The following is a 26,562-nucleotide window of genomic DNA, read 5'->3' as shown; positions in this document are numbered from 1 at the left end:
CATATATAATACAATAGCTCGGAATTACATAAAATCACGGGTATGAATTTCTAAGTGTTGTGAACTTCTAAATGCTCTTCGTAAATTTTCAAAATTCTGTCGTATATCTTTCATGAAAATGCATCTCGCAGCTCTGTAAGATTAAAAAAAGAACCTTCACACCTTTGCGTCGTGAGATAAGTTTTCATTTATAATTAAATATATCTCTCGCGGAAAATAGTTCTTACACGCGTTTCTTTGCACAAACGCATACATGTCTTGACAACCGGTTATCATCTGTTACGATCAACAAGGAACATTGCTGGAACATACAGTGTTCAGAAAAACATTTAACACTCGATGAGACCATGAACGATCCGCGAATGTCAACGAGCAAACGCGAATATGTAGATTTCGGTTTCGGAATCGCGATCACCGGAAAAACTGGTGTCCATTATTTATGTACGTGAAGCACGTACCACCGCGGAATGCGTATTTATCTGTATTTTGTCTCACCATTGTATCCGCGACCGACTGACAAATGAGCGATATGCGCACGTATGCACTATAAATTACAATACACTCAACGTAGTGCAGACCAGAGAATCGAGAGACACTAGATAACTCGAGAACTAAACAATTTGTCTACGTTGTAGATTTTTCTCCTCAAAATAGAGTAAACTTATTAGTAAGATGGCCATCTTCAAAATGCAAAAAATATCTATTTTAATTTTGTTATCTTTAATAGTGTTATATTGGTACATATACTTTTCCATCAAACAGAAAATTCAATAATATTATATATTAGGTGTTGGAATTAATTCGTAGCGTTTTACAAGTGATGGGAAGTACTTTCATTAATGTATTTTTTAATGCTCATGTGAAATAAATAACATTCTTTCATTAAAAAACGCTACGAATTAATTCCAACACCTAATAGATACTAGTATAATACTGTTAAAGATAACAAAAAAAGTTTGTTTTTTTTTGCATTTTAAAGATGGCCATCTTATCCAAATTTACCTTAGACTTTTCTTTAATCTATAAACATGTTAATAATTATCTTGAGCACGATTCATATGAAAGCTATTTTTATCAATCTTTAGTTTCTTAATTTTTTGCTGTATTATTTTTCTCTTAAAATTTATTTTTCTGTAATACGTTTCTTTTGAGAATACTCCTTTACACGTTAAATTATTATTTTTCTTTCTCTCTGAGATCTTATTAATTTTGTTCTCTTAAGAAAAAAGATGAAAGCTTATTTAATGTAATTAAAAAACTCTCTATCGATGGAAATTTAATTCATCTTTAAGATAAAAGTTTAGCAAAAAGATTAATATTCGTTATTTTCGTTATTTTATAATTCCGAAGATGACGTGAGAAAAGATAATGTAAAGAAGAAAAAAGAAGAAAAAGGGTGGAACAATCAGCTGGTTTTTACTGTCGCGCGGAGAAAGCGTGAGATTCTCGCGTTCCTTCGGCAAATTGCGTAACGCATAAATGATAAAAGTATGCCACCACTTTGAAACTTCGTTACTTGTAAAATGTAACATATGTCAAATGTATTTCCATATGTCCACAGGCAAATATTTCGTTTTGTTATTATCTTTTTTGGCTACGATCAATATTGCAGAAATTGTAAGTAATGTGATAAGAACATTGTAACTTATAATAATCTTATCGCGAAGTCGATTATTCAGCTTTTATTATTTAATAGTACTGAAAGACTGATAAGCATATTTACAATTGCACTTGCGAAAAATTTGTTTTATTAAAATATGTTGAACATGGCATTGCGTGTCTTTCACGTGTTGTTTATTTTTCATTAAATATTACTTGTCTTTATAATATTACTAGTCTCTAATAAATCAAAGAAAATTAAAATTTTCTAGTAAATTAATTTTGTAATACATGTTACCATTTAATGGATTTGTAAAATATATATAGAAAATAATGTGAGTCTCGTTTACTTGTGTATTATCGTAAATCTCAGTTTCGTGAGATATAACATTTGATATGCGTGATATCATGAATTACGTTTTTTTATCCATATAATGAGATAGTCACGAATGCTTTTTCTTGATTATTAAACTACTGAGATATAATGAATACTCATTTCTAAAAATAGTTAATATAATATAAAGATTCTCATAATTACTTACTGTCACGCTGATTTGATATCGCGTGACATAAACCTTGGCATTTCTTGTTAATGCTTTAGTAATGTTCATATTTTAATATCTGAGCAGCAGTAACAATTATCATTGTTTTCAATTATATTTTATGCAATTACGTAATGTGATTTTGACGTTTATAAAGTTAAATGTATGATTACATTAGTTGTTAATTAACTATTTTTGAGAATTACGTATATATGTATGTATGCATAAGAATGTAACACAAAATATAATTGTCTTAAAAATGCATTTTACGTAGAGAATGAGTAAACTATCAAAGTTTAATTTTTAATATATCAGTATCTGCATATATTTTTTTGCGTGTCGAAAGAGTTTAAGCAATGACTCAATTATCTTCAGTGACTTCTGCCGAAATAATCAAAAAAATTGCGCAACGAAAGTTGAAGTTTTCGATCAAAGAGAGGTTGTAAAGTCCACGATTGATCTGAACGTCTCTTAATTAGGACTTATACCCGCGAGGCATTAATCAATCGCGAATGGCATGCCGAGAAAGCTCCAAATATTATTTGACAAATAATTATTATTTCAGCATACGTGTGGTGTGCATATATTTATATTTTTCCTTTATCCGAAGGACAAATGAGCCACAAGCCTGGCGTAATCAGGGTGATGATGGTGGGTGGTGAACCAATATATTAATTAAACTGTAATTGCATTGTGCGTACTTGCAGCGCACGTCACGCAACGTGCTCACTCATGCGGGCCTATAATAACAAACTGAGCACAAAATAACGTACTGAACACACATTGTTTATTATAGAATTTATAAATGTTATTTATTTATTGGCACAATTATCTCGAAAATAATTTTAGAACTGTGCAAATATAATAGTACAGTCAATGCAATCAACGAGTTTTCTATATATTGAGAAATTTCATTGTAATTTAATAAATAAAACATGAGAGAAATGTATGAAATGATAATTGCGCATTATATCTCTACATTGACAATGAGAAAAAAATTGTTAACTTGATTAAATGCGTTTAGTTCGTAATGATTATTTAGTTCAAATATTTATATTTTTAAATTAACAAAATTTTATAAATTAAAACATGTTATTTATTTGAATTAACAATATTTGCTTGATAGCCGTGATGACCGTTACATTTAGTTGACTAATAAATTTTTTGAAATAGCAACTTTCTTTCTCAGTGATTTTAACGATAAATCACACTGGCAAAAATGAAAATGATAAAAAAGATATTAACGTTTTACAATTTTACATTACTGCATAATATGATATATTCATAAGAGTATTAAAATGCGAAGCAGAAAAGTTCTTGTTGACTGATAGCAGTTATACCTTTGACATTAAATCAAGCAGAGTCCATTAATTAATGTCATCCGCGTAATTCTAACTTTAAATTATTGAAAACTCCTGCAATGTATCTATCGTTCAGGGTCAATATGTGAATCTATTTGGTCGCCGTGGAAAGCCGCAACTCCCGGATCTCTTCTGGCAAATGTACTGTATTATTTGCTCCTGACATAAAGGCCTCAGGGAACTGTACATTACCGTTTTATGATGCATCTACCATGTATACAGTCGGTACAGCAAATAATACAGTATATGATAAATCCTTCAAAGCATTGCCATGCTATTTCTTATTCGCGCTGTTGATGTTCTGTGTCGTGACTTCCGACATGAAGTTTCTAAGAGAAACCTTGACAAGGACGAAGTTATTTTTTTTTTATTGAAATACAAAATACCAGAATTCATAAGTCCATTATTTTTCAAATACAATATAATATCTCTTAATAATGTCAGGGTTAATTTTAATTGCAGATTTTTCACTGGAATACTTAGGAATAATTTTCTATATTAAAACGTTATTCGTTATCGATAATTTTCAAGTAAGAACAAATATAAATTCATTGTAAATTGAATATTTTTCGGGAATAATTGAATTACTTTACGTTCAAATTCAAACTGATTGTATATTTTTTTCAAAATTTATCTTCTAAAATATTTACGCATAAAGATTAAAAATTTTTAATTGTATTGCAAATTCTTTACTTGACTTTAGAGTGAATAATAAAGTATATGTGCGACTGTCGTGAAAATAAAAAGAAAATAACAGTAAAATAAATTCTTTGTAAGTCTCCATTTTTGTGCTGAAGCGAATAATGGTGACTGATATCGTAGTTGATCGATCGAGTTTGTTCTACTGAAAGGTTTCTCGATCGGCGAATAATTCATGTGATCGAATATGTACTGAAACCTTTCTCTCTCTTTTTCTCTATCGGTATAATTATATGAGCGTTTTATATAAAATTAAATGCGAATTATATTAGGTACGCAATTGAAACTAAAAGAGAAAAAACAACGTATATTGACTTATATGTATTTGCAGTTGAATATTATATTAAAATAATATTTTTGCGTTTTTTTTTAAATTTTTGTGAATAATATATCAAAGAAATATAATATCAAAGAATAAAAATTTCGAAAACTATAATTTTCAAAAGATATCGAATCTTATTAATAACTGTATCTTCTTTTAATTAACTATCTATCGATATAGATATTCTATCGTCATTTAAATATTATTAGTCCATTGTATACATCCAAATTTTTAAATACATGACGCATGTATATGAAAATTATGTTGGATTGTACATTTTTAAATTTCCATTGGCACATTCAAGATGCCTTACGTTTTTCATTTGGCACGCAATACGGAACTTTAATCGACGAACAAATTCCTCGTTCTTTCAACCATCGATCTTGCTATCCTCTACAAAAAGTTTTTTGGAAAGGGCACAAAATATTAAACGCGTCCTTGGCGAACTTTGACGAAATGAGTTATTCGAGAAGCTTAAAGAAAGAGAATTTCGTTAATTTTAGAAAAACCAACGACGGAAGTGATACTTCTCTACAAAATGAGAGCTAAAAGATTTTGTTACGAATAGCCGATAGCGAAAAGTGAAAGCCTCACGTGAAATTAATGTTAGTTAACTTTTACTTTACTACTGAGAAACTTTTATGTAGGTACCAATAGAATTTTTTTGCAAAACTAAAGAAAACAAAAAATAAAGTTAAATTGTTTTCATCGAAAAATTAGAGAAAATTCAACGAAGTATCTGATTCAACATGTAATAGATCTATTTGTTTTAACCAGAAAATTTAAATTATATAAAAGTAATTAATTTATATAATTAAAATATCATATTTTGTTTTTAACATTACTTCTTGAATGTTTTTAAGTTTTAACTGAAATAGACTGACATTGAATTATATTCTACATAATATGTGTATAATAGCGATAATTTTAATATCAATTCATACACAATATCTGTGTCTTTATAAGTATTTTATCTATACATAATTCGATCTCGGGTGTTTTTAAAGTTTTTATTTCACCAGTCTCGTCGTGTATTGATAAGCGTTGGTAGAGATAATTAAGAGATAATTGACTTATTATAATTTGTGAAAAGAGAGAAACTCTATTTCTTAAGAGAGAAACACGAATCTCATCAATTAATATATTTCGTTTCGTTAAACAATATATTTGATCACACAGATATCTCTCGTGATCCGATTTCAAATTTCAAATCTGGATTACACAATCTGTGTGCTTTTTTCTAATTATATTCTTCTGCAAATCTATCTTTTTTTTTGTAAACATTGTTAAAATAGACGTTTGCACAGAAAAACTTTGCTCTTGTATTTCTATTTTGTAAATGCTACATGAAAAATACGATGGGCTTTTATTTTATACGAATAAAATATTAGTCACTTGTGAACTGAATGTAAAAGTAACAGAGATAATAATATTTTTGCAATAATATATTATCTACAGAATGAAATATGGTAATTTTTAAATTGGAAGTTACTACTGGAATATTCAATTCTGATAAAAATTAAATTTTTAATAAACGGTGTAAACATTCCAAGAAGTAATGTTTTGAAGCGTTTGTTATTTCATATTATAATTTCAAATTTCTGTAAAAACATATTATACACATATTATACAGCCTGATATTTCTGAAAGATAATTCATTAGTTCTTGCAACAGGCAGAACTATTTAAACGTCAATCATAAGTCAGTTATGATAAAAGAGAAGACGAGACTGTCACACAAAAAAGAGTATATCTCTTATGATAATAATGTTAAGTTTGGCATAATGTAGACGGGCGAATCGAGTTGAGAGGAAGGAGAGGAGACTGAAGTGTCTCTTGCTGGCTATTAGTCAGTTACTAACATGACGGTGTCTCGACTAATGGCGTTATTAACGACACAGTTATGTACGTGACTCCCTGTAGCTCCAGTATCATTTTCATGCATTGTTACACCGTTATGCATCAACGATCGATATCACTCGCAATTAGAGGGTGTCATTTTTTGCGTAGAGATCACGGAATGCGACCTTTTCTTGCTTGAAAAAGAGATGTTCTCTTGTTAATTACGTAATTGATGAATTTTTTAAGAGAATTTTTTAAAAATGTTTTTTAAGAAAATATATAATAGCATTAAAGAAGAAATTATTTTCTAATGTATCTCTAATTAATTTAAAATGAAATAATGAAGGAATAAAACTAGATATATATTTTGGAATATTCCTCGTATCTATTAATAATATTTATAAGAGATAAAGAAAATTAAAAATTTAATTTTTTGGCATGTTGATTTTATTTCGCTTTAAATAATCAGAAAATTGTTATTCCTCCGGATAAACAAAGGGACTAAAAGAACAAAAATTGTTTTTGTTTTCTGTCATATTGAATAGAGCAAGAAGTTGCAGTAAAAAGATTTCATCTATTTCGAATGAAACATATATTTAACTTCATTGTTTACCGCTATAAAATAAAATTTGTGAAGTTAATGAGAAACAATGGAGACAAATGTACGAAGATACAGATCCAAAGCGAGAACCCGACCATGGAAGAAATAAAAAAAATTGAGATAGAATGAATTAATTTTCTTCGTAGTAATGGTCAACACACGAAAGCGCTTTAATTAACGTGATGAAGTACAAGTTCATGGAGATTCGATAATTGTGCGTTACTTTCATGAACCATTACAATAAATTACACGATTGAGTAATCATCAATTCTTAGTTATGAATTATTCTTTCATAACTTAAAACGAGCGAGATAGATGTCTGCCCGAATCATGGAAATTTCTACAATAATTTTCACTGTTGCAAAAGAGAAGAGATTGCATTTTACAAATATCTTCCATAAATTTCATACATTTTGGAATTAATTTATGACTATATTCGATCCATAAATTCTGCAAATGCGTCCATACGTATATTCTATTTAACAACATCCAAATTCTAGTATCGACGCTACCGGACACAGATATCACGGTCGATGGTATTGTTCACTCTCGTATCACTTCAAAATTACACACGATTTCGTTAAATGGAGATGCACTGCGCGCACAAACGCATATATCTTCGGAGTATGACATTTCGAACTGCGATCGCGTGCATCATTTCTATTCCTTTTACCCTAGCCGGTAGACTGAATTAATGATGCATCACGCTGTCGACCAGTACATTCGTTGGCGACTATCGTCGACAAAAACCGATATTGCGATTCGATCGATTTCGATGCACGTTGCACACGAAGCACGTTTTAGACTATAAATGACCTCGCGATACGTACGTCGTCGGTCTAGTCGGCTTGTAGCGAAGTCGCTTTAAATTAATCATGTCCCTTCGATACAATCGGTTTAACATTTCTAGTTGCTTCGTATTTCCTTAAATCGATTACACCTCCAGGCTAGTCTATGTTCGATTTTGCAGAATCATCGCGCTGTTAGCGTTCTTCTAGTTTATCTAAAATCTCTGTGCTTTTATATAACAAAATTTCATTTTTCTGTCTAATCGTTAATTAATTTGTTTGTTTATTATGCAAATGTAAAGCAGTTTTAAATAATGAATTAAATATTAAAATTAAAGCGCTAGCGTTACAATTAAATTTTAGATTCGCTATAGTTATAATGCTCTTTATCTATTATGTAAATATTTGTACATTATAATTATCTTCCAGCATTTAATTTGCATTAGATTTGTTTATGGTACAGGATGAATTGTGCATTGATCGATTTAAAGTGATTAATAATTCAATTAATCATTGTTAAATGCAGTTAATCGTACCAATCTGTCGCGTTTCTTCCGTTTTGACTTAGAATGTTATGCGAAATAAACATGTATTTATATGCTTTATTTATGAAATTTAAATTACGATTTAAATGATTTATGATAATTTATGTTAGTATTAAACAATATTAGTACCAAAGAAATGTAAAAAGTTTGAAAATATTCGTAATTAATGACAATATTCATTTTAATATTTAAATTTCTATATTATTAAATATTAAAAAATAATTAATATTATTTTTATAACATTATTTGCAATCTTATCATTTAGTAGAATAAAGTATTTCATTAAATAAAATATAACTTCCATAAGTTGATGTTTTGCATTTCTTTATAATTATCGGCGATGCATCAGCACGTAATCCTGGTATCGAAATGACGTAGTAATTCTCTGCAGTTTGCCGCAACACGAATTAATTATATATGTATTAATCGGTGAGGCTACTCGTTGTGTCGATGAGCTATACATTTTATCACATTATAGATATCTAAGCGCGTGTAATTCACAATGTCTTTAAAGCCGGGATTGAATTAATAATTACTAATTGATCTCGCAATCAACATTACCCTTTATATCACGACGAAATTGATTATAGTCAGATCGTTACTTAGTTACACAATGCTATTACACTTGTTCGCAACTACGTGAAGTTTAAACTTCTGAAGCATGAATTACATGCGTCGAGATTATCCAATCTAGAATTCACGATTTATACGATAGAAGGATTTTTTACAGAAGAGTTTATGTATGATTGTAAAGATAAAAACTTTTTTGCATTCACAATGTTGAATATAATTCTGTTTGCATATGATAAATAACAAGCAAAAAAAAATTTCATGGAAATAGAATGTTTTTAATTGAGAAGTTTTTAATTCAATAAAAACTTATTAGCATAACAGATTCTTGAACAATAATTTATATTATATTTATATACAATAATTATTTATGATTCGAATTATTCATGTTAGTTTTCAACACATATTTTCAAGCACATAATTAAAACAATAAAATATTAAAACAATAATGTCTAGTTATTCTAAGAATTATGAAATTACGAATAATTTGTGAATTATGATTATAATAGACATTTAGCATATTCTTTAATTATCCTTAATTTCTTGATTTTTTTAACAAAAAAGAATAGTTTAAAAAAATATTTTCTGATATATTATGTAACTTTATTTTTAAAATTTGAATTATAAGAATCATTGCATTTTTTTGAAATGATAAAAATTGTATTTATTTGCATAATGAAATAAACAAACCATCCACTAGATATAATTTCAATATGTTATTTACGTATAGAGTCTATATTGAAATCTCGCTACTTTCCTCTTCTTTTATATAAAGATTTCTTACCTATCAAAATTATCTTCAACTGCACGCGCCAATTGCATCGACCTACCGCACTTCACCTAATAGTCCACAGATATTCATCGATTCATCGGAGTTCTTCTTCGATTGATCAATACTTTTCTTTCAAGTATTTTGCTCGCTTGAAAGTATCGGCACGTAGTCATACGTATATTTAATTAAAGCTGCGAAAGAATCAATCGGACCACCCACGGTTGCGAGTAAAATTTAAGAAAGAAGAAAAAGATCAAAACTGTATCCGGCGATTTCCAACGCGCACTTTGTTTTCGCTTCGGATTTCGGAGACGTACTCGTCCGCTCAACCGCGTTGCTCTTCGCTTCGACCGCCGACTACATGCAGCTCTAACGGAGTTTGGACCGACCGCGTGCATTTCCCACCATCTCTTCTCCACTGACATCGTCGTAGCCACCACCTTTCGAGCCGATACTCCAGTCGTATGTTGTAACCGTCTGCTCCGTTTCAATCTCGAGTTGCGTAATAAAGATGGATAGGGAAGAGTGAGAGAGATAGAGAGAAAGAGAGGTGCAGTATCGTAATAGGATACTCTCTTGTCTGATCCGATCGATTTGAAATATGGAAGAATGAATATGCAAAACATTATTTTTGTAACCACTGACAATTGATACATTTTTCCGGTGAGATTTGACAATTATTAACTTTAGTCAACGTTTCATGTGGTTAATAAAAAAAAAGACTTAAAATTATGAATATTTTGTATTATAAAATTTATTTACCATTATTCAAATAAAAAGATATTTAATAATCAAAAAAAGTTTCTTTAAAAATTATTCGAGTTTAACGTAGATAAAAAAAAAAGAACAGTGTTGTTTCTCAATAATTTATTTTTTATCTTTGAATATGTTCAACGAATAATCTCGCAAGAAGTATGCAGATATTTCCGAATGACTAGCTTCACATAGACGATGGACGATCGAGCGTATATAAGCGAGTTCGTGTTTCTCTTGCAAATTTATTATTCGGCTTTTGTGTTTGGTGCCTTTTGACGCTCGCCTGGTTCGCACGTGCCTGAACTCGATTCTGATCCATAATGATCTTCTGGATGGTAGAAAGGTGAGATATCCGTTGGATCTCGACCAGTCTGGCCTGCGTCATTTCTACAGCGATGTATTTCTATATGGTACATATGTATATTGGGAAGTATAGGGACGTGTGTGGGTGCGCACTTGAGCTCTTAAACCTTACTGTTTGGAGAACGCAGTTCTTTTATTCGATGATCTGTGAATGTCATTTCTGGAAACTCACATTTAGTGAATACTCTTGTGTCGCGATATAAATATACTCGAAGGTTATTTGAAATTACGGAAGATTATTTTTCCAGCCACTTCCGGATAACTTGCTAGAAGTTCTATAGTGATACGAGGAAAACTTGAAAAGTTTTTGGAGAGAGAATATGTACTTTTCGTAGCACGTAACATTCCTCAGTGACTCGGAAGTAATTACTTCGCAACAATGACTTGGCAAGAGAGTCGCAAAAGGATCGGTTTAAGACGCACAAGGAATATGAAAATGTCTCGATACGGCAAGAATGGCTATGCAATTTTGCTAGAAAAAAGGGATAATTTATAACTTTGACCTTCTTGGCAATATGCCACTTAATAGACAACACTGTCATTATTGCATCTATTATATCAGCGAATGTAAATTACGCTGACACATTCTGTTGGCAACCATCTATGGAACTTATACAATTCAAATTATTGATATTTACGATTACTTGCCAAACATATAGCATATTATATTGATATCATATAATTAATTACGGAAGTAATGTTCGAGTTGCGCATAATTTTTAAGAAATATTACAGAAAATTTTAATTTTATCAAACAACTAAATATAATTAAATTAAATAATAAAAATAATGTTTCAAAATAAAGTTTCATCATAATATCAATTTGAAGTATATTTTTGAATATTTGGTAGTATTCAAAATATTATAACATAATACTATTATAAACATCAAGAAAGAAAATTAAATTAAAGAGTAATTATTAATGAATTATTGAAATTGAAAAAAGAAAATCTTGAACAGTAATTTATTTATAATAAAAATTGGTGATGATGTAATGATTTGTAACTAATGTAAAAAAAATTAAACAAGTATTTCAAACAGATAATCGAGATGAAATCTTGAATAAATAATCGTACATTAATGTCATTATATTATATAATTTGCCATTTGCATAATTACATACTACAAATATAAAAAATTACATGTTTTATTAATGTATGAGATATAAGCATAAATTTCTTAAAACAAGACGTCATTTAGAAGAGAGATTACTAATATTTAATAATTTTGATGAGAATTTTTTTTCACAAAACTGCAGAGAACGGCTCATTTTATACCGTGTATAAAAATGATTGTCGATATAGCCATTTATATACCTACGTTTAATAAAACATACTATATGTTTCTGAGTAACTATGCCGCATCGTACTTCCTGTGTGATAATTATTAGCGTCGGCGCCACAAACTTCCTTTTACATTTCCGTGATTAACAACTTGTGCATAGTCAGTCTTACGTTACCGCCTAATATCTTCTCGGTTGTTTAGCTCTATTCTGAGTTTTAGGGAAGAAAGGTTTAAAGGATTTTCGTAGCTCTAATGTATGAAGTTTCATTATCAGTTTACTTCTTGCACACTTCGTTGCAATTCGAAAAGTTTCGGAGAAGGTTATCCAATCCAATTTGCAGTTGAATTTTCGAGCGAATTTCTGATTTCGATAAACAATGTAGTATTTCTGAGATTTTATTATGCAAACTTTGCGAAGAACGTTTTACATACAAAAAAAGAAATTTAACTATTTTATAAGTTTGAAATTATCCTTCAATGAAATGCTCTTTACGACAAATTCCGAAAATAATTTGCTTTGTGCGTATTTGAGTGTGACAGTATATTGCGCAATATACTGGTAAAGTTCAAAACCTCTAAACTAAGATAATTTGAGAATATATATAATTCTCGCGACAAAAGTTCCGCAGTTTCATGCAATAATTGGGAATGTAATATGAGAACTGAAATTAATTTAATTTAGTGTTACAGGATAAAATTAATTAATATAACGAAACTCACGTAAAGGCGATAATTTTATGAAAATAAACTTTTCATAATAATTATAGCTCTTACCTATATAATAAAATGAATACAGATCCCAATTTATTATAATTCAATATAATGATATGTTTTTTTTTGTTCTTTCTCTTAAATGACTGCCAGTAGTTAATTATTGATAACGATACTGTAAGCTGTAAAAGAAATATTAATATCTAAAGAGAGACAAGAGAGAGAGAGAGAGAGAGAGAGAAGCGATCAGTTTTTAATCAACTTCTAAAGGCTCAAACGAAATAATTCATTCGCGATCCATCTAGTCCATGAAATCGAATTTTCATATTCCGGTAAATTTCTTTTAAATTGGACTCTCTATTACGGTGCAAAAGTGATATTTTCCGCGAAAGATAAAAACGCATCATATTATACATACACTTGTGGTATTCAAAATGAGATGGTATCTCGCAGGGTCTCATGTTGACCTTTTATCTATTCAGTTTCATAAAAAAGTACCAAAATAATCATCGTATTATAATATGACTTATTGAAATTAAAATCTGTCCTGTATATTGATTAATTTTTTTACCATTTATTCGTCTAGTTTTAATATTTATTTTGTGAAGATAGCAAAAACGAGATGTAACGATAGTATTTTTTAATTTTTAATGCAGTTCCAAATTCGTAGAATTTACATCGGTATGTCAAACAAGTGGCGATACAATGAGAGATAAAGAAAGAGAGTGACACAAGTCTGGTATTCTAGAATTTAATCTCTTGATATTCTGACAAGCTGTGGCTTCTGTAATGAAAGCGTGCATTGCCTGCAGGAAAACTTAAATAAGGCAAAAGACGAGGAGAACTACTTGACGAAAGACATTATATTATATAAGAAGAGACTGTCATAATTTCAAGTCATAACCATTGAAGCCGCTTTCTGGCTCGAATTTCATTGACTTTACGATGACGCAGTCGCACGATCTTTTGTGATCTTTTAACATGTATTAAATTGAGTTGTGACTTTAGCTCTCAAGCTTTCAAGTGTACCTATTTTTATCTTAAGAAAAATTTTTATCTAATATTTATAATTGAAAGAAATATTTATGTTATCTAGAAATATTCAATTTTTGACGGTATTTTTGATACACTGTAATCACGAGCTTTATTTACATGTAAATGAAGCTCGTAATTATGAACAAAATTAAAAGTAATGAATGATTTAACTAAACATTAAGTTACTGTAATTACTTAAATGTAATGAACGTGTACATTAAATTTATGAAAAATACATTAAATTTCGTATATACACGAATACTTTTCAGTTATAAATATATTAAATTTAATGTAATGTCATGAAATTAAGTAAATTTAAATTGTGCTTAAATAGCTTAAAAGTATATTAAATTTCATGCAATTTTTAACAGTGTAGATACACAAATATCTCTGAAGCATCTTTAATTTTCAGTACAATTTTTGATAAAGTGTATTTTTGATAAGTATATATTTTGAAGATAAGAATTCTTCAAAATTACTTCACATAAAAAAAACCTTTCAGCTAAAACTATTTATTCTGACTTAAGATTTTTTTCAAAAGAAAATCTTTGCTTACGTAAATGTTAATCAAGAAACAGCTTATATACTTTTATTGCTTCTCCCGCATTTTTATCAATACCTTCATATCCTCATAATTCTCACCTTTCAAAACTCTTGTATACGTAAAGAGCTCTCGTAATTGTATACCACGACTATAGAGGAAATCGGATACCGACTCGATCAATTTCTATTGAAGGGACAGCGCTCTTTGAAGAACATACAAAGTTTTCGAATATATTTCATGTATATCACACCAGTTGATTGTACACTGATGCATCAAACGATGCTTTATCATAGTATCTTCACATATTTCCGATTAAGTATCTTCTCAAAAATTCGTTTGTCTCTGATGCGTTGATCGATTTATTATTGCGATGTGAATAGAATGCAAAAAATTTCAACGGATGCTTTCTTAAAAGAAAAACTTTTAAGATATGATAAAATCGTAATTTGTAAAATTGCTGATAATATATGTATGATTTATGCGTAAATTGAGAGGAAACTAGAATAGGCAGTATACACATTCATTAACAAAAATTAGCCTTTCGATGTCACACTAGGAGAATAACACTTGAATCTGGCATATCTAATTAATTCCATTGTTTATAATTTTTACAAAAATGAACATATTGTAAAAAAAGAGTGTGAGATTTCCGGATATTAGAAGCAACAGTGCGGTTTTATTTTTGGTATCGTTTTATCTCGTTTGAGAAATAGCGATGAAAACTCGGCGGTGCTCATTGCAGAAGTGCGCGTCAGATGCAGGTTGATCCACCCGTAGATGAAAAGCTCGGCTTTGATGCGCTCCAGCGAACCGAAAGTTCTGCGAGTGCAAACTCAACGAAGCGCAAGAACTGACGATTTTTCGCGCACGCGGTTCAACCTCGCACATTTTTTGTCCTCTTTCTATGCCTCACGTATCTTCTATCATTTTTCTCAAATTTCTTTCGTAACTGTCTCGCCTTTTATCAAATTGTCAAATTGTCACTGATGACAAAATTGTTCTTCTCGAGAATCGAATTTTTGTAGGAAAATAAAAGTATATTATAACATGGACCGTCACTGAATGACATCCAACATTGCCTTCATACAAAATATTTGTTCACATACATGCACAGAATGGAACGTGAAATGTTATTCATTTTAATGTAAGAGTTCTCCCCCTTCTGAGAGATTATGAGATAAATTAAATATAGTGAATACTTCATCTATTAATAACAATCTTTCAAATTTTTACAATGCATTCTATACATAATTTATATCATAATTTTGCCAATAAGAAATTTTAAATAAGAAAAGTGTAACATGATACATTATAATATTATTCTATACATGAGTATGTAAAGAAATTCTTCATATCATAAGTCTTTTTCAAAATTGTCAAAATTTACATTTGTCGACATACGGGAAAATATTACTCTTTTATGCGAAAATTTTAGAAACATTTTGGTAGCTTCAAAGAAAATTGTTATTAAGATGAGAACTGAGAACATAACTTTAGACACGTTGACATATTATATACGATTCTCGAAAATGAGATGTCGTATTTCTGGTACTAAAATATCGCGGTTAGTATTCTAGAAGAGGAACATCTCTCGTATTTATTCATGACATTTGTTTCTCGCAATTGATACAGCTCGCGCTCCAATTTCCCTGTAGAAATTTGAGCATCCTTTCAAGGATGTTAAGCTCGAGTTTAATACGTTTAAGCTTGAATAAGATTACAAATATACGGTGTATATGAATATAATACAACTTTATTATTAATTTTGTCGTTTATAATTTTACCGACTGAAAATTCGTGAAAATCGACGAAGCTTACATTTTATTCAAGGTTGGCCAATCTTTAACACTTTAATTTAAGAATAATATGCGGATATGACGCATGCAATATATCAACAGTTTACGTCAACCGGTTGATACATGATGCGATACATATATTACGAAACTCGTCTATCGAAATCCCGTTGACACAGTTGTTCGTAACCGCGTTACTCTCGCGATCATCCTATCTCGGACAATGCAGGCGGCATTTGGAACGTCGCGTGCGATTCCGAAGCTACGTCGCCGCAGGAATACGCGGGCGAGTATATATTGCGCAGTGCATTGTCGTCGCTTCGTGTCGCGGTGAGATAAATGTAACTCCGGCGACCTGAGAGTGGCAAACAATAGAAAAAAAAAAAAATAAATAAATAAAGAAAACAATAAAACGGGAGAAATGAAATGACCTTTATAGAAAGAGTTGACTAGATCACTATGATGTTTGCTGCATTTGCTCTCGCGTAGCGGCGTTCGTATCTCGTATCGGTTAGTCCCGCAAGATTCAATAATTTAAGCAGTAATGGTCTGGTCATCGATCGATGCTTGGCTGGAGTTTAAAATATCTCGCGTTGCCCGCTCTTGCGATTTCCTAGTGCTTATTTTTCCTTCCCGTCGCTTCTATATATTGCGAAGTGTTCCGTACCGCAAGCGATGTTTGTCGAGAACATTACTTCAGCAAATGAATGTTTATCGACGGGATCGTTATTCAGTTCGTAACGGAGCTATTATTTATTAAGGGAAAAACAATGCTTTCACGAATCGGTGGCATTATACATAGATAATAGCAAATTTTCGGATAAATTTCTTCTCAGATTGATTGTAAGGCGGCTAGTGACCTAAAAGACTTCTCTGACGAAAGGAAACAAATATCTTCAACGTAGAGGCGACGTTAAATAACTCAACGTAATTTCTACCTTTAATGTTAGCGAGGGCAAAAGTGCAATTATTTAGACACAAATCTCTGCCGCCTTGGTACATATCGATCGGCTTCGGTTATGTGGTTAAAAATATCTATTCGCATGCCGGGATGCATTATGGCAGTTTAGGTCATCCTCCTTGAACTTCCTTTTTCGCCCCTTTCCTCAAGCAAATGCAGGACGATGGTGTCGAAGGTCGGAATTAATCAATGGACGGTTTATTGCCAAAAATGCAATATTCCATGTTTGTAAAAATGTATAATAGAATATCGATGAAACGATCAATCATGTCTTGTTGCTTTGGTACTCCATTTGTCTGGGTCTTGTTCTTGATTTATGATAAATGATTTGATAATGATTTGATAATTTAATTTAGTATATGGAGGATGATCTAAAAGTCTTTGTAATTTGCAGAAGCAAGTTAGATGATTACATTTATACGAAACTGGGCCAGGTGCAGATTAATATATATGTATTATAACCAGAACATTGATCGAGGTATTAATTGAAACTGAAATTGTCCAAATGTGCATATACATGCATCTGTTTCTGAAGGACCATCTGAAGACGTATTCGTCTATTTCCCGGGACATGCGTCGTCATTTCACAAAAGCGAAAACTACATAGTTCATCTCATAGTGGAAGTAATATACTTATACTTCCACTATGGTTCATCTCTTCTACTGTCACAATACAACGCGTACTTCATCCATCGTATTATGCATGCGTCTGTAGACATATGCTCGCTCAAATACATCTGCATTTATATCGCACGTTTGCATAAGCGGGTGCATCGTCATCGTATATTATCCCGTCCTCGAAACCGAGGCACTTTTTTCAGTTAGCTATTAAGTGAGTCGATGAGCGATATTATCAACGATAAACGTTGCAAAAATACATACATAAAGAGTTCGAGATATTACAGCTGTTCTAAATATAAGAATATAACATGACGTAAATGGATATATATAAAACTTTTTCATGTCGCGATCATCATTCGAGATAGCTAAGTAAACTATAAAGTTACAGTTATGTAATGTTAGTATTTTCTTGAGGTTAGAAAGTTTTGATTGAAATTTTTCAAGTTTTATTTTTGTAAAAGAAGCAATTTGAAGTTACTTACCGCGGAATGTCGCCGATTCGTGGTGGCCGATACTTTCGCGGACTACCCACGTCGCTCCATACGTTACAAGCTGGAATATTAAAAATGTATTTGAGTTAACACGATAATGTATAAAGTTATTGCGCAAAATATCAAACATTTATATAAAGAAATAAACCAGTTAATATTGCACATTCAACATTAAATATTATTAAATAATATCAAAATTATACGCTAAAAAACATTTCATATTTCTGTTGGAAACGGCCCACTCAAGTCCTTATTAAACTTTTACGTTGAATTTTTAAACATATTCGAGTGTTAATTAAACATAATATGATTATGTTATTTGTGGAAGCCAGAACTCGACTTGGGTTGTAGCGCCATTGGGTGAATGGATTATGTTATTTAAATAATTTATGTTAAATTAATGTTCAACATTTTTTAATGTTAAAATGAAAACGTAATTTATGAATAAGTGAACAAATAACATAAAAATAATATGTTTTTAGAACGTGAAATCTAAGCTGCATGAATAAAATGTGTTAATTTGAAAAATATATACTTGAAACGGTTGAGGATAGCTCGAATTGAGCCGAAACATTCAGTTTTTATAGTTATGTAAGATATGCCAATGAAATATATGTTTATAAGATAATCGCATCAATTACCGCGTATTAAGGCTCTTAATTGCGTTTTTTGCTTTATTTATTATTTGTTTAATATCTCAAGAGTCTAATTCTAATTATTCACTTTTTGAAAAATATACCTCTACGTTTATTTACAAAACTGTCAGTATTACCTTTCTGTGTTTATTTTCTTAAATAATATTTGTGTTACCTTCTAACATATTCATCTTGTGTTGAATTAACATGTAAATTTGAGTGGATGATTTGAAACACGTGAAACATATTAAATTTATAGAAATTTCTCAAATGTGTAAGAAATTATAGTAATATTTGTATATAATAATATTGAAAATATATTAAATAGTCGTTTACTTTTTTCTCTGCATTTTTCTCTTGTGAAAATCTTTTCTAATTATTATTCAATTCGGAGCAGTTTTACTGAAATAGATTACAGTTTTAAATGAACTTTAACTCTCGCAATTTTTTCTTTTTTTTTTTTTTTGACAGAATCAATTGATTTCCAACTATCAAAAAATAGTGAATATCTACGTGAAAAAGGGGAATATCTATCATATATCGCATTCGCGATAGAGATAATTCGTGACGAGAAGGATTTGTGTGTATCGAGAGAATTATATAGGCTAGTGTGAGTATCTCGTGCGGATTCGCGTCTTTCCTCCGTCCGTAACAATGAAATTATGCGGTTCAATTTCACGAGATGGGCACATTTCCACGCTTCTATAATTCAACTCCTCTTCCGGACATTGAGCACAATTGCGTTCCATTTTATACATTGCTTTCTCATTTTATATGTATCACGAGGTTTCGATAATTTTGAAGCGCATACACTTTTATAAATCCAATAAGTTAGAGAAATGAACTTATTTATTTTATTAGTATTAGATGTAAATTTTATCAGCGATTAACTTCACAATTATATTAAATATAAAAAAAATTTAATTAAAAAAAGTTTTTTAATATGATTTATCAATTTATCGCTCTCTTAACGTTTCAATTATAGTTCATTTCTCGGAAAACTAATATAATATATGAAACGGATGATACCGATGAAATTGAGTTTATTGTTAGTTGTTGAGTTTATCATTTTGTATATCCGATTTATGGCTTCATCTCGATGATATGAAGATCATTTGATTGCTGAGTGTACTTTCTCTCTCTCTCTCTCTCTCTCTCTCTCTCTCTCTCTTTCACGAGATTATAATTCTGAATAATACTCTCGTAAAACAGACTCATTTCTAGCATTTTCAAAATTTTTTCTGTCAATGAATTTATCTTCGAGTTAAAAAATAAATTTTGAAATTATATTTCGTACTGTGTTATAAAACGAGAAATTATTTATCCCGTGTACGTGACTAGTAAAGTTACTCTAAAAATTCATATAGTAGAATTTTTAAGAGTCTACATTTTTCTCAATATAGTTTTCAATGCGCATTAATGACAGATTTACCTTTTTATATTGTTTACAAAATATAAATATAATATTTCTAGAATTGACTGTGATATTTCCAGCCGCTTGTGAAATAAACAATCTTGTGACTTGCAAGGTTCTTTATGAGCAAATGAGTAGGCGTAATATTGAAAGAATCATAGAAGAAAGTAAGCACGGCAAGTTTAATCGCAGCTCTAAGAATACCATGCTGTAACGGATATTAAAGGTTCATCCTGTTACACGAGCGACATTTGCTAATTATAAAGTTCTGCTTTTACAAAGTCATGAAGTGATATCGATTATGCAGGCGTAATCGAGTATGCAACCGAACGATTTAATCCTTGCAATGCCGTAATTCCTCTCTCAAACGCTAGAGATACGTTATTAAAATATTTAAATAATTTTCCTATTTTTAAAGTTTTTATTACTTTTAAAATAGAATGCATGCGTTTTTTAAAATTATCGTTTTAAAAAACATTTTTTACATCCACTGTTTGTATCGATCCGCACGTGTGCGTTACGATTAAAAAGTACTGCGTCGTTAAATTCGTAGTTTAATATATTGCATGAGAGAGAACATATATATTTGTTAAATATTTAATTAAAATAGAATTTATAAACATACGACTTTCTCATATGTTTGTGATGACCATTGATTAATGAGTGGAAGTTGACGTTGAATTTACTACAAATATCCTTTTCATTACTTCATATAAATTATGTATTGCATATGATATTAATTACATTAATTCATGATGTATTACACAAGCGATTAAAATGCGCACGTGGCACGTGCATTTGATAACAGCAAACTTCTGCCTTTTACAAATAGAGCAACTTTCTGCAATTGCCCTGTGGCGCACGTTGAACGATCATTCATTTTTTAATGTTAGATAACCTCGCTATAGTTTTTACGCTGCCACTATTTTTCCAATAAACTTTTATAACGTGAATGTTAAACGCATTATATTCTTTCTTTGAGATACAAATAAGCTTTCTTAAAAAAAAATGCCAATTTTCAATTCTTTCTTGAATAGAAATAGAAAAATAAAATCGAAAATGTAAAGCATTTTATAATTATCGAAATACATTGGTTGAGCTGCATTTAATGTTGATAGCGCGAGAATAACACGCATAATTGCAAGATTGACATTGAAATTTTATCACTACGATAAACTTGAATACGGAAATTCTCTTTTTTTATTGAAGTGGCGACGCGACAGCTTGAATGAATTTGCGGACTACTAGCAGTTTCGTATTCAGTAATTTTTTTCTCGCATCACAGCTTGCATTTTCTCTAAATTTGCGCACATTATTACAGATATTTTACACACTCTATAAATGCAATTAAAAAAACCTTTATTTTTTTCAACAATCTGTATGAATTCATCGAAATGTATCACGTTATGTTAATTTCAACATTTACATATGAATCTGACAAAAAATTGAAATGCTTATTTGCGAAACAGTTACAATTTAAATCTTTTTAAATTTAAACTAAATTTTCAGACTCTCTCTCTCTCTCTCTCTCTCTCTCTCTCTCTCTCTCTCTCTCTCTCTCTCTAAGAATAATCATAAAAATGCTTTATATTATTTGAGTTAAAAAAAATGTCCATATATCTTTATTAGAATATTATTATTGCGTACAGTAATGTATATAAAATTACATGATTATATATATGTTTTTCATATATAAAAATATGAGATAAGAATAATGGCGTCTTTCCAGAAATGAGATCTTGATGTAACTGCATCATTTTACAAACATTTTAATTCTCTGATTCTCGTCCATTTGGAATTATAAATTGTATAATTGGGCGATAATTAATTGCTAGTAGGTAGAGCTCATGTAATTTTGATTCATTGATGCAATACACAGCATATATATATGTGCTAACGAAATTTTCTGCAACGCTCTTCCCATTTACTATATCAATGCAATTGCTACATGAATTTCATTTCACTATATGAATTTATCACTATATGAATGCTCTTTCAATCAGTAAAATTATAATAATTGAATTATTACAGACTAAATAAAATTAAATTTAATCAAATAATAATATCACATAATAAACTAAATAAACGGAAAGATTCACAAATGAAAAATAATATTTTTACAATATTTCGTGATGTTAATACAAATCATATTGTATCATATATTTTGTATTATTTTACATCGAAATTATTTTTATCACTTGCCATGAATAAAAAGCAAAAAAAATTATGAAACTTTGTAAATTATAAAATTTTATAACTCTTTCTATAACTTACTTTCTCTAGCTTTAAATGTTACACTATATATTGTTTTATTTTAAAGAATACTGACGGATGCTTCATTTTATCGAATAAAGTATATATGTGTAATAGATTGTTTCTATAGTTGACGCACCACATATGTTGAGAGAACTTTATTACTGTCTGCATTGACTAATAATTAGACGATAATTAATTGTTAATTTGAAAATGAAAGCTTGACGGTTCTCGTTTTGTATGGAGATACCGAGATGGGATAATTAATGATAAAGGATAATACATGATTATTTTTGAATTATCTGAAATAATTAAGTTTTTCATGAAATTGAAAACTAAATGTATTTTATATTTTTATCTCTCTCTTTCTCTCTCTCTATATTTGTAAAAACAATATTTTATAAAACAGTATTTTTCAAAAAAATAAACAATTAAGTTTAAATATTGATATAAATATTCGTAAATTATATAAATTGCTTTCACGATGTCTTATAACATTTATAATATTATAACACAAAAATAACTTAACATTTATAACTCTTTGTAATATCTTGTTTGCTTATTTTTTACTTACAAAATGCATTAAAGCAACATTAATTTTGTATATACACGTTAAACAAAAGATGTAAATTATAATTCATAGATTTATGCAAAATCGATAATTCTATTTGTGGTGCATTGTATCGTCATTGTAGGAAGAATTTTTAAACACAGAAATCTTATTAAGAACATAAAAAAATGTTTAATATCTAACTGTAAGATTTTCTAATGCTGTTATTACAGTTCCATCTAAATGTTAAGCACAGAAACTTTTATTTCCTATTTGTTTTTAGTCAAGTTATATGGGAAGTAAATTCTGTCATTCTTTCTTTCTTTAAAAGACCTAATATTTTCTAGCTTTTCTTGCATTGTATTAATTAATTATAACGTATTAAAAAAAGAAAATAATTGTACACGCGTAGACAAACGAATAAATGCATATAATTATGAGTTTATAAATTTATTTCTGTGATTTTAAATATTCAAAATAAATATTAATAGTAACAAATAGTTAATATAAATTAATCACTAGGAAGGTTAGTAGTAATAATGCAAATTAAAAAAAATATAACATTTAAAGAAATGATGATTTTTTTTATTTTTTTGAAACACACACACACACACACACACACAAAACCGAAATCCTTGCATGTTTATCGAGATAAAAAGAATAAATTACCTCGTGCAGAAGATTCCGGAAAGAATCCGGGATTTTCACGAGCGAATATCGAGTGGAGGGAAGCATTTAGATGAGGAAATCTCGATGAGAATGCAAATATGAAAGGGAACAATGACGGCGCGCAAGAGTATGTGCGACTCACGTTCAATTATCCGACAGACGATTTGTAGGCGCATGAGTAAGTCAATTGTTAAATCGTCAAGAGACCGGCGATCGCGCATCCGTATTATCATGGCCACATCCTCCTTTCTAGTTATAATCAATTCACGCTAACTCTTCGGCGTGCCGGCAAAACTGTTCCGGTGACACCTGATATTGATCGGGAGAGCCGCGGAAATGAAGCGTCATCGTCGCCACTATAATCGTTGAGTCTTGACAAGAATTGCATTCTGCCTGTTTATTCTAGCTGTCGAATCCCAATTATCATACTTTTGGAAATAAATAATTGATTTTTTTTAGTAATCTATCAATATTTAGAATGCACGTAATTAAAACAATTATATTTATTTTTGCTTTCGCGTAACTAAATAATTAACATTTATTAAATCAAAAATGTGATGAAAGACAAACGTTTTGAATAAAAATAATTATTAACATTCGCAAAATCAAAAAAAGTATAGACGCGCTCAAAATAAGATAAATTTAAATGGACGAGAATCGTGACGAGATTAAGATTGCAATTGTGAGAAATGACTTCTCGCGAAAATACGAGGAACAAAGGAGCAACGAATAGAATGAGACGACGTTAATCGACTTAGATCCGCTTTTTTATTCTGTGTTTGGTGTGAAGTCGAGTCGTGAGAGGATCGATAAAGGTCGAGCAGAAAGAGCAATCTGGTCGAATGAAGCGAGCGGTTGCAGCAAGCGATGCCGCATTGGAACGGTGATGAAATAAAGGCAAAGCGAACGCCAAGCTGCGAAAGGGTCGACAAATTGGCGTTCCATTTGCGTCATGTTTATGCATCTACTTATAGTCTATACTGGAAAATAATTTCCACTATTCGCCATATCGCACGAAACAGTTAATTAACCGCAAAAATTTCAATCTGCTTAGTTTAGAGGCTTTGTTCTTACCGAACATTGAAATATAAATAAAGGATATAAAAAGCCATTTCGAAATGTAGTGTAAAATAATAATATTTGAAATAATTTTCTGCCACATTTGTCGTAGAAAATAGTTTTATCTTTTCTTAATATAAAAAAATCTCATTTATTGTATATTACGAAATAATTATCTGGAATAATTACTGAAGCTCATCTGAGAAGATTTTTTTTTATTACACAACATCGTTAATCTGGATCGTGCGTATCACTTTATGTATTCACTTTATGAAAGAGAAAAAATTTAAAAAACTGTAAGAGGATGAGGGGGAGGGGGGGGGTAGGGAATAACGCTACAGCGGAGGAAATGAGGTAGGTTAAGCGAAACAGGAATGTGTTTGCTGTTTACATTATAGATGTTTTGCTGGATTGCGTTTTTGTGCGTCGCTCTCAAAGATCTCCTTTAAATGTAATGAGACCTTGAAACTTCGTCAGAGAAAAAGAGCGGAAGAGTACGAGCGAAATACGAACGACAAATTACTGTCTTTTAACTAGAAACACAAATGCAAAGACGATGGTGCGTATACTGATAATACATAAAATTCGAGGAATCATTATATGTATTTATCCTGTTAGCTGTCACTATTGTCCTTAGTACTTTTCATCGTACAAATTTACAAATTAATTAACTCGGCGTTAAATTTTGTACAATGTCTCTCTCTCTCTCTCTCTCTCTCTCTCTCTCTCTCTCTCTCTCTCTCTCTCTCTTTCTCTCTCTCTTTCTCTCTCTCTCTCTCTCTCTCTCTTTCACATATGTTGTTATTTTATAGTAATTTAAAAGATAAAAAATCACATAATATAGACTTTAAAATGAAGGTTCTTTCGTCAATTTTCGAACTGGAGAAATATTTACTCTAAAAATTCTGATGAAGTAACTATATGTGAAATTACTATCTGAATTTTGTTGTTATGAGCTCTAAGAGCAAAAAAGAGTATGACTTTTTGACATTTGAATGTTTATCGTGTTGAGAAACATATGCATTTTTATGTCAAAAAGTTAGGCCTGTTTAACATTTGTGATTACACTGATTTGCTATATCGAAAGAACGTGTATGTAGTTGTCTGTTTTATAAAAATTTGTTTCATAATACAAACTGTCAGTATCCGCAAATTGAAAAAAGTTGATAGCCTTTTCCCTGAAACAATTCGTATATAACATCGTTAGTTTGTAATCCTTTTCAAAATAATCGAATTTGATTATAACAGCACATACAGTGTCCAATGTTGTAAGTTAATGCAAACTGATTTATTAATTATTAGCCTTAGAAATATAAGAAAAGAATACTAAATAAGGTTCACTTGTACTTTTATCAATACACTTTTACGTAATATTTAAATCTCTTTGACGACATTTTGAAAGTTTTTTGATGAAATTCTTTCTGGTTAATGCGGAGGAAAAAGCGTAAACTAGATTTAAATTAGTACTTCGATCTCAGCTACCGCTTACTTACGATAAGATTAAACATTTCTATAAGGAGACCGCCAAGTTTTAAAGTTAAACTCGGAGATAAGACTATTAAATCGTACACTCTAGATGCTGATAGAGCAAGCATTACACAGTGAATGTTTTATCAGCACAACAGAGTTACGAACTCTACTTCTCCGAAAGTCAGGTACTTTCAAAAAGGCTATTTGATTTGCAAAGAAATTTACTTTTTTTTTGTTGACGTATCGCATTACAATATCACAAATGTCAAATCAAACAATTATATCTAATTTACAAAAGAAAGTTGAAGAAGTG

The 26,562-nt window shown here is 30.2% G+C and overlaps 2 protein-coding genes across 6 annotated transcripts in view; one reads left to right on the top strand and one right to left on the bottom strand.

Moving 5' to 3' along the window:
• The window catches only part of LOC105152397 (uncharacterized), a 160,686-nt gene that overhangs the window by 60,125 nt on the left and 73,999 nt on the right, over window positions 1-26,562 (top strand). The gene's annotated exons all lie outside the window — the stretch shown is intronic.
• LOC105152399 (calcium/calmodulin-dependent protein kinase kinase 2) overlaps window positions 1-26,562 on the bottom strand; it is a 70,591-nt gene that overhangs the window by 27,494 nt on the left and 16,535 nt on the right. For 4 of the 5 annotated variants that reach the window (XM_087405960.1, XM_087405959.1, XM_011066664.2 and 1 more), the window contains exon 3: window positions 18,191-18,260. In XM_087405960.1, coding sequence (XP_087262086.1) covers window positions 18,191-18,260 — 70 coding nt within the window. Of the gene's footprint in view, window positions 1-9,652; window positions 10,035-18,190; window positions 18,261-26,562 lie in introns of those variants that run through there. The other variant, XM_087405961.1, reaches the window with a different exon arrangement.

This window comes from Acromyrmex echinatior, chromosome 4 (assembly GCF_024713525.1).
Source record: "Acromyrmex echinatior isolate Ae372 chromosome 4, ASM2471352v2, whole genome shotgun sequence".
NCBI lineage: Eukaryota > Metazoa > Arthropoda > Insecta > Hymenoptera > Formicidae > Acromyrmex > Acromyrmex echinatior.
This window is presented reverse-complemented; position numbering and strand designations above follow the sequence as displayed.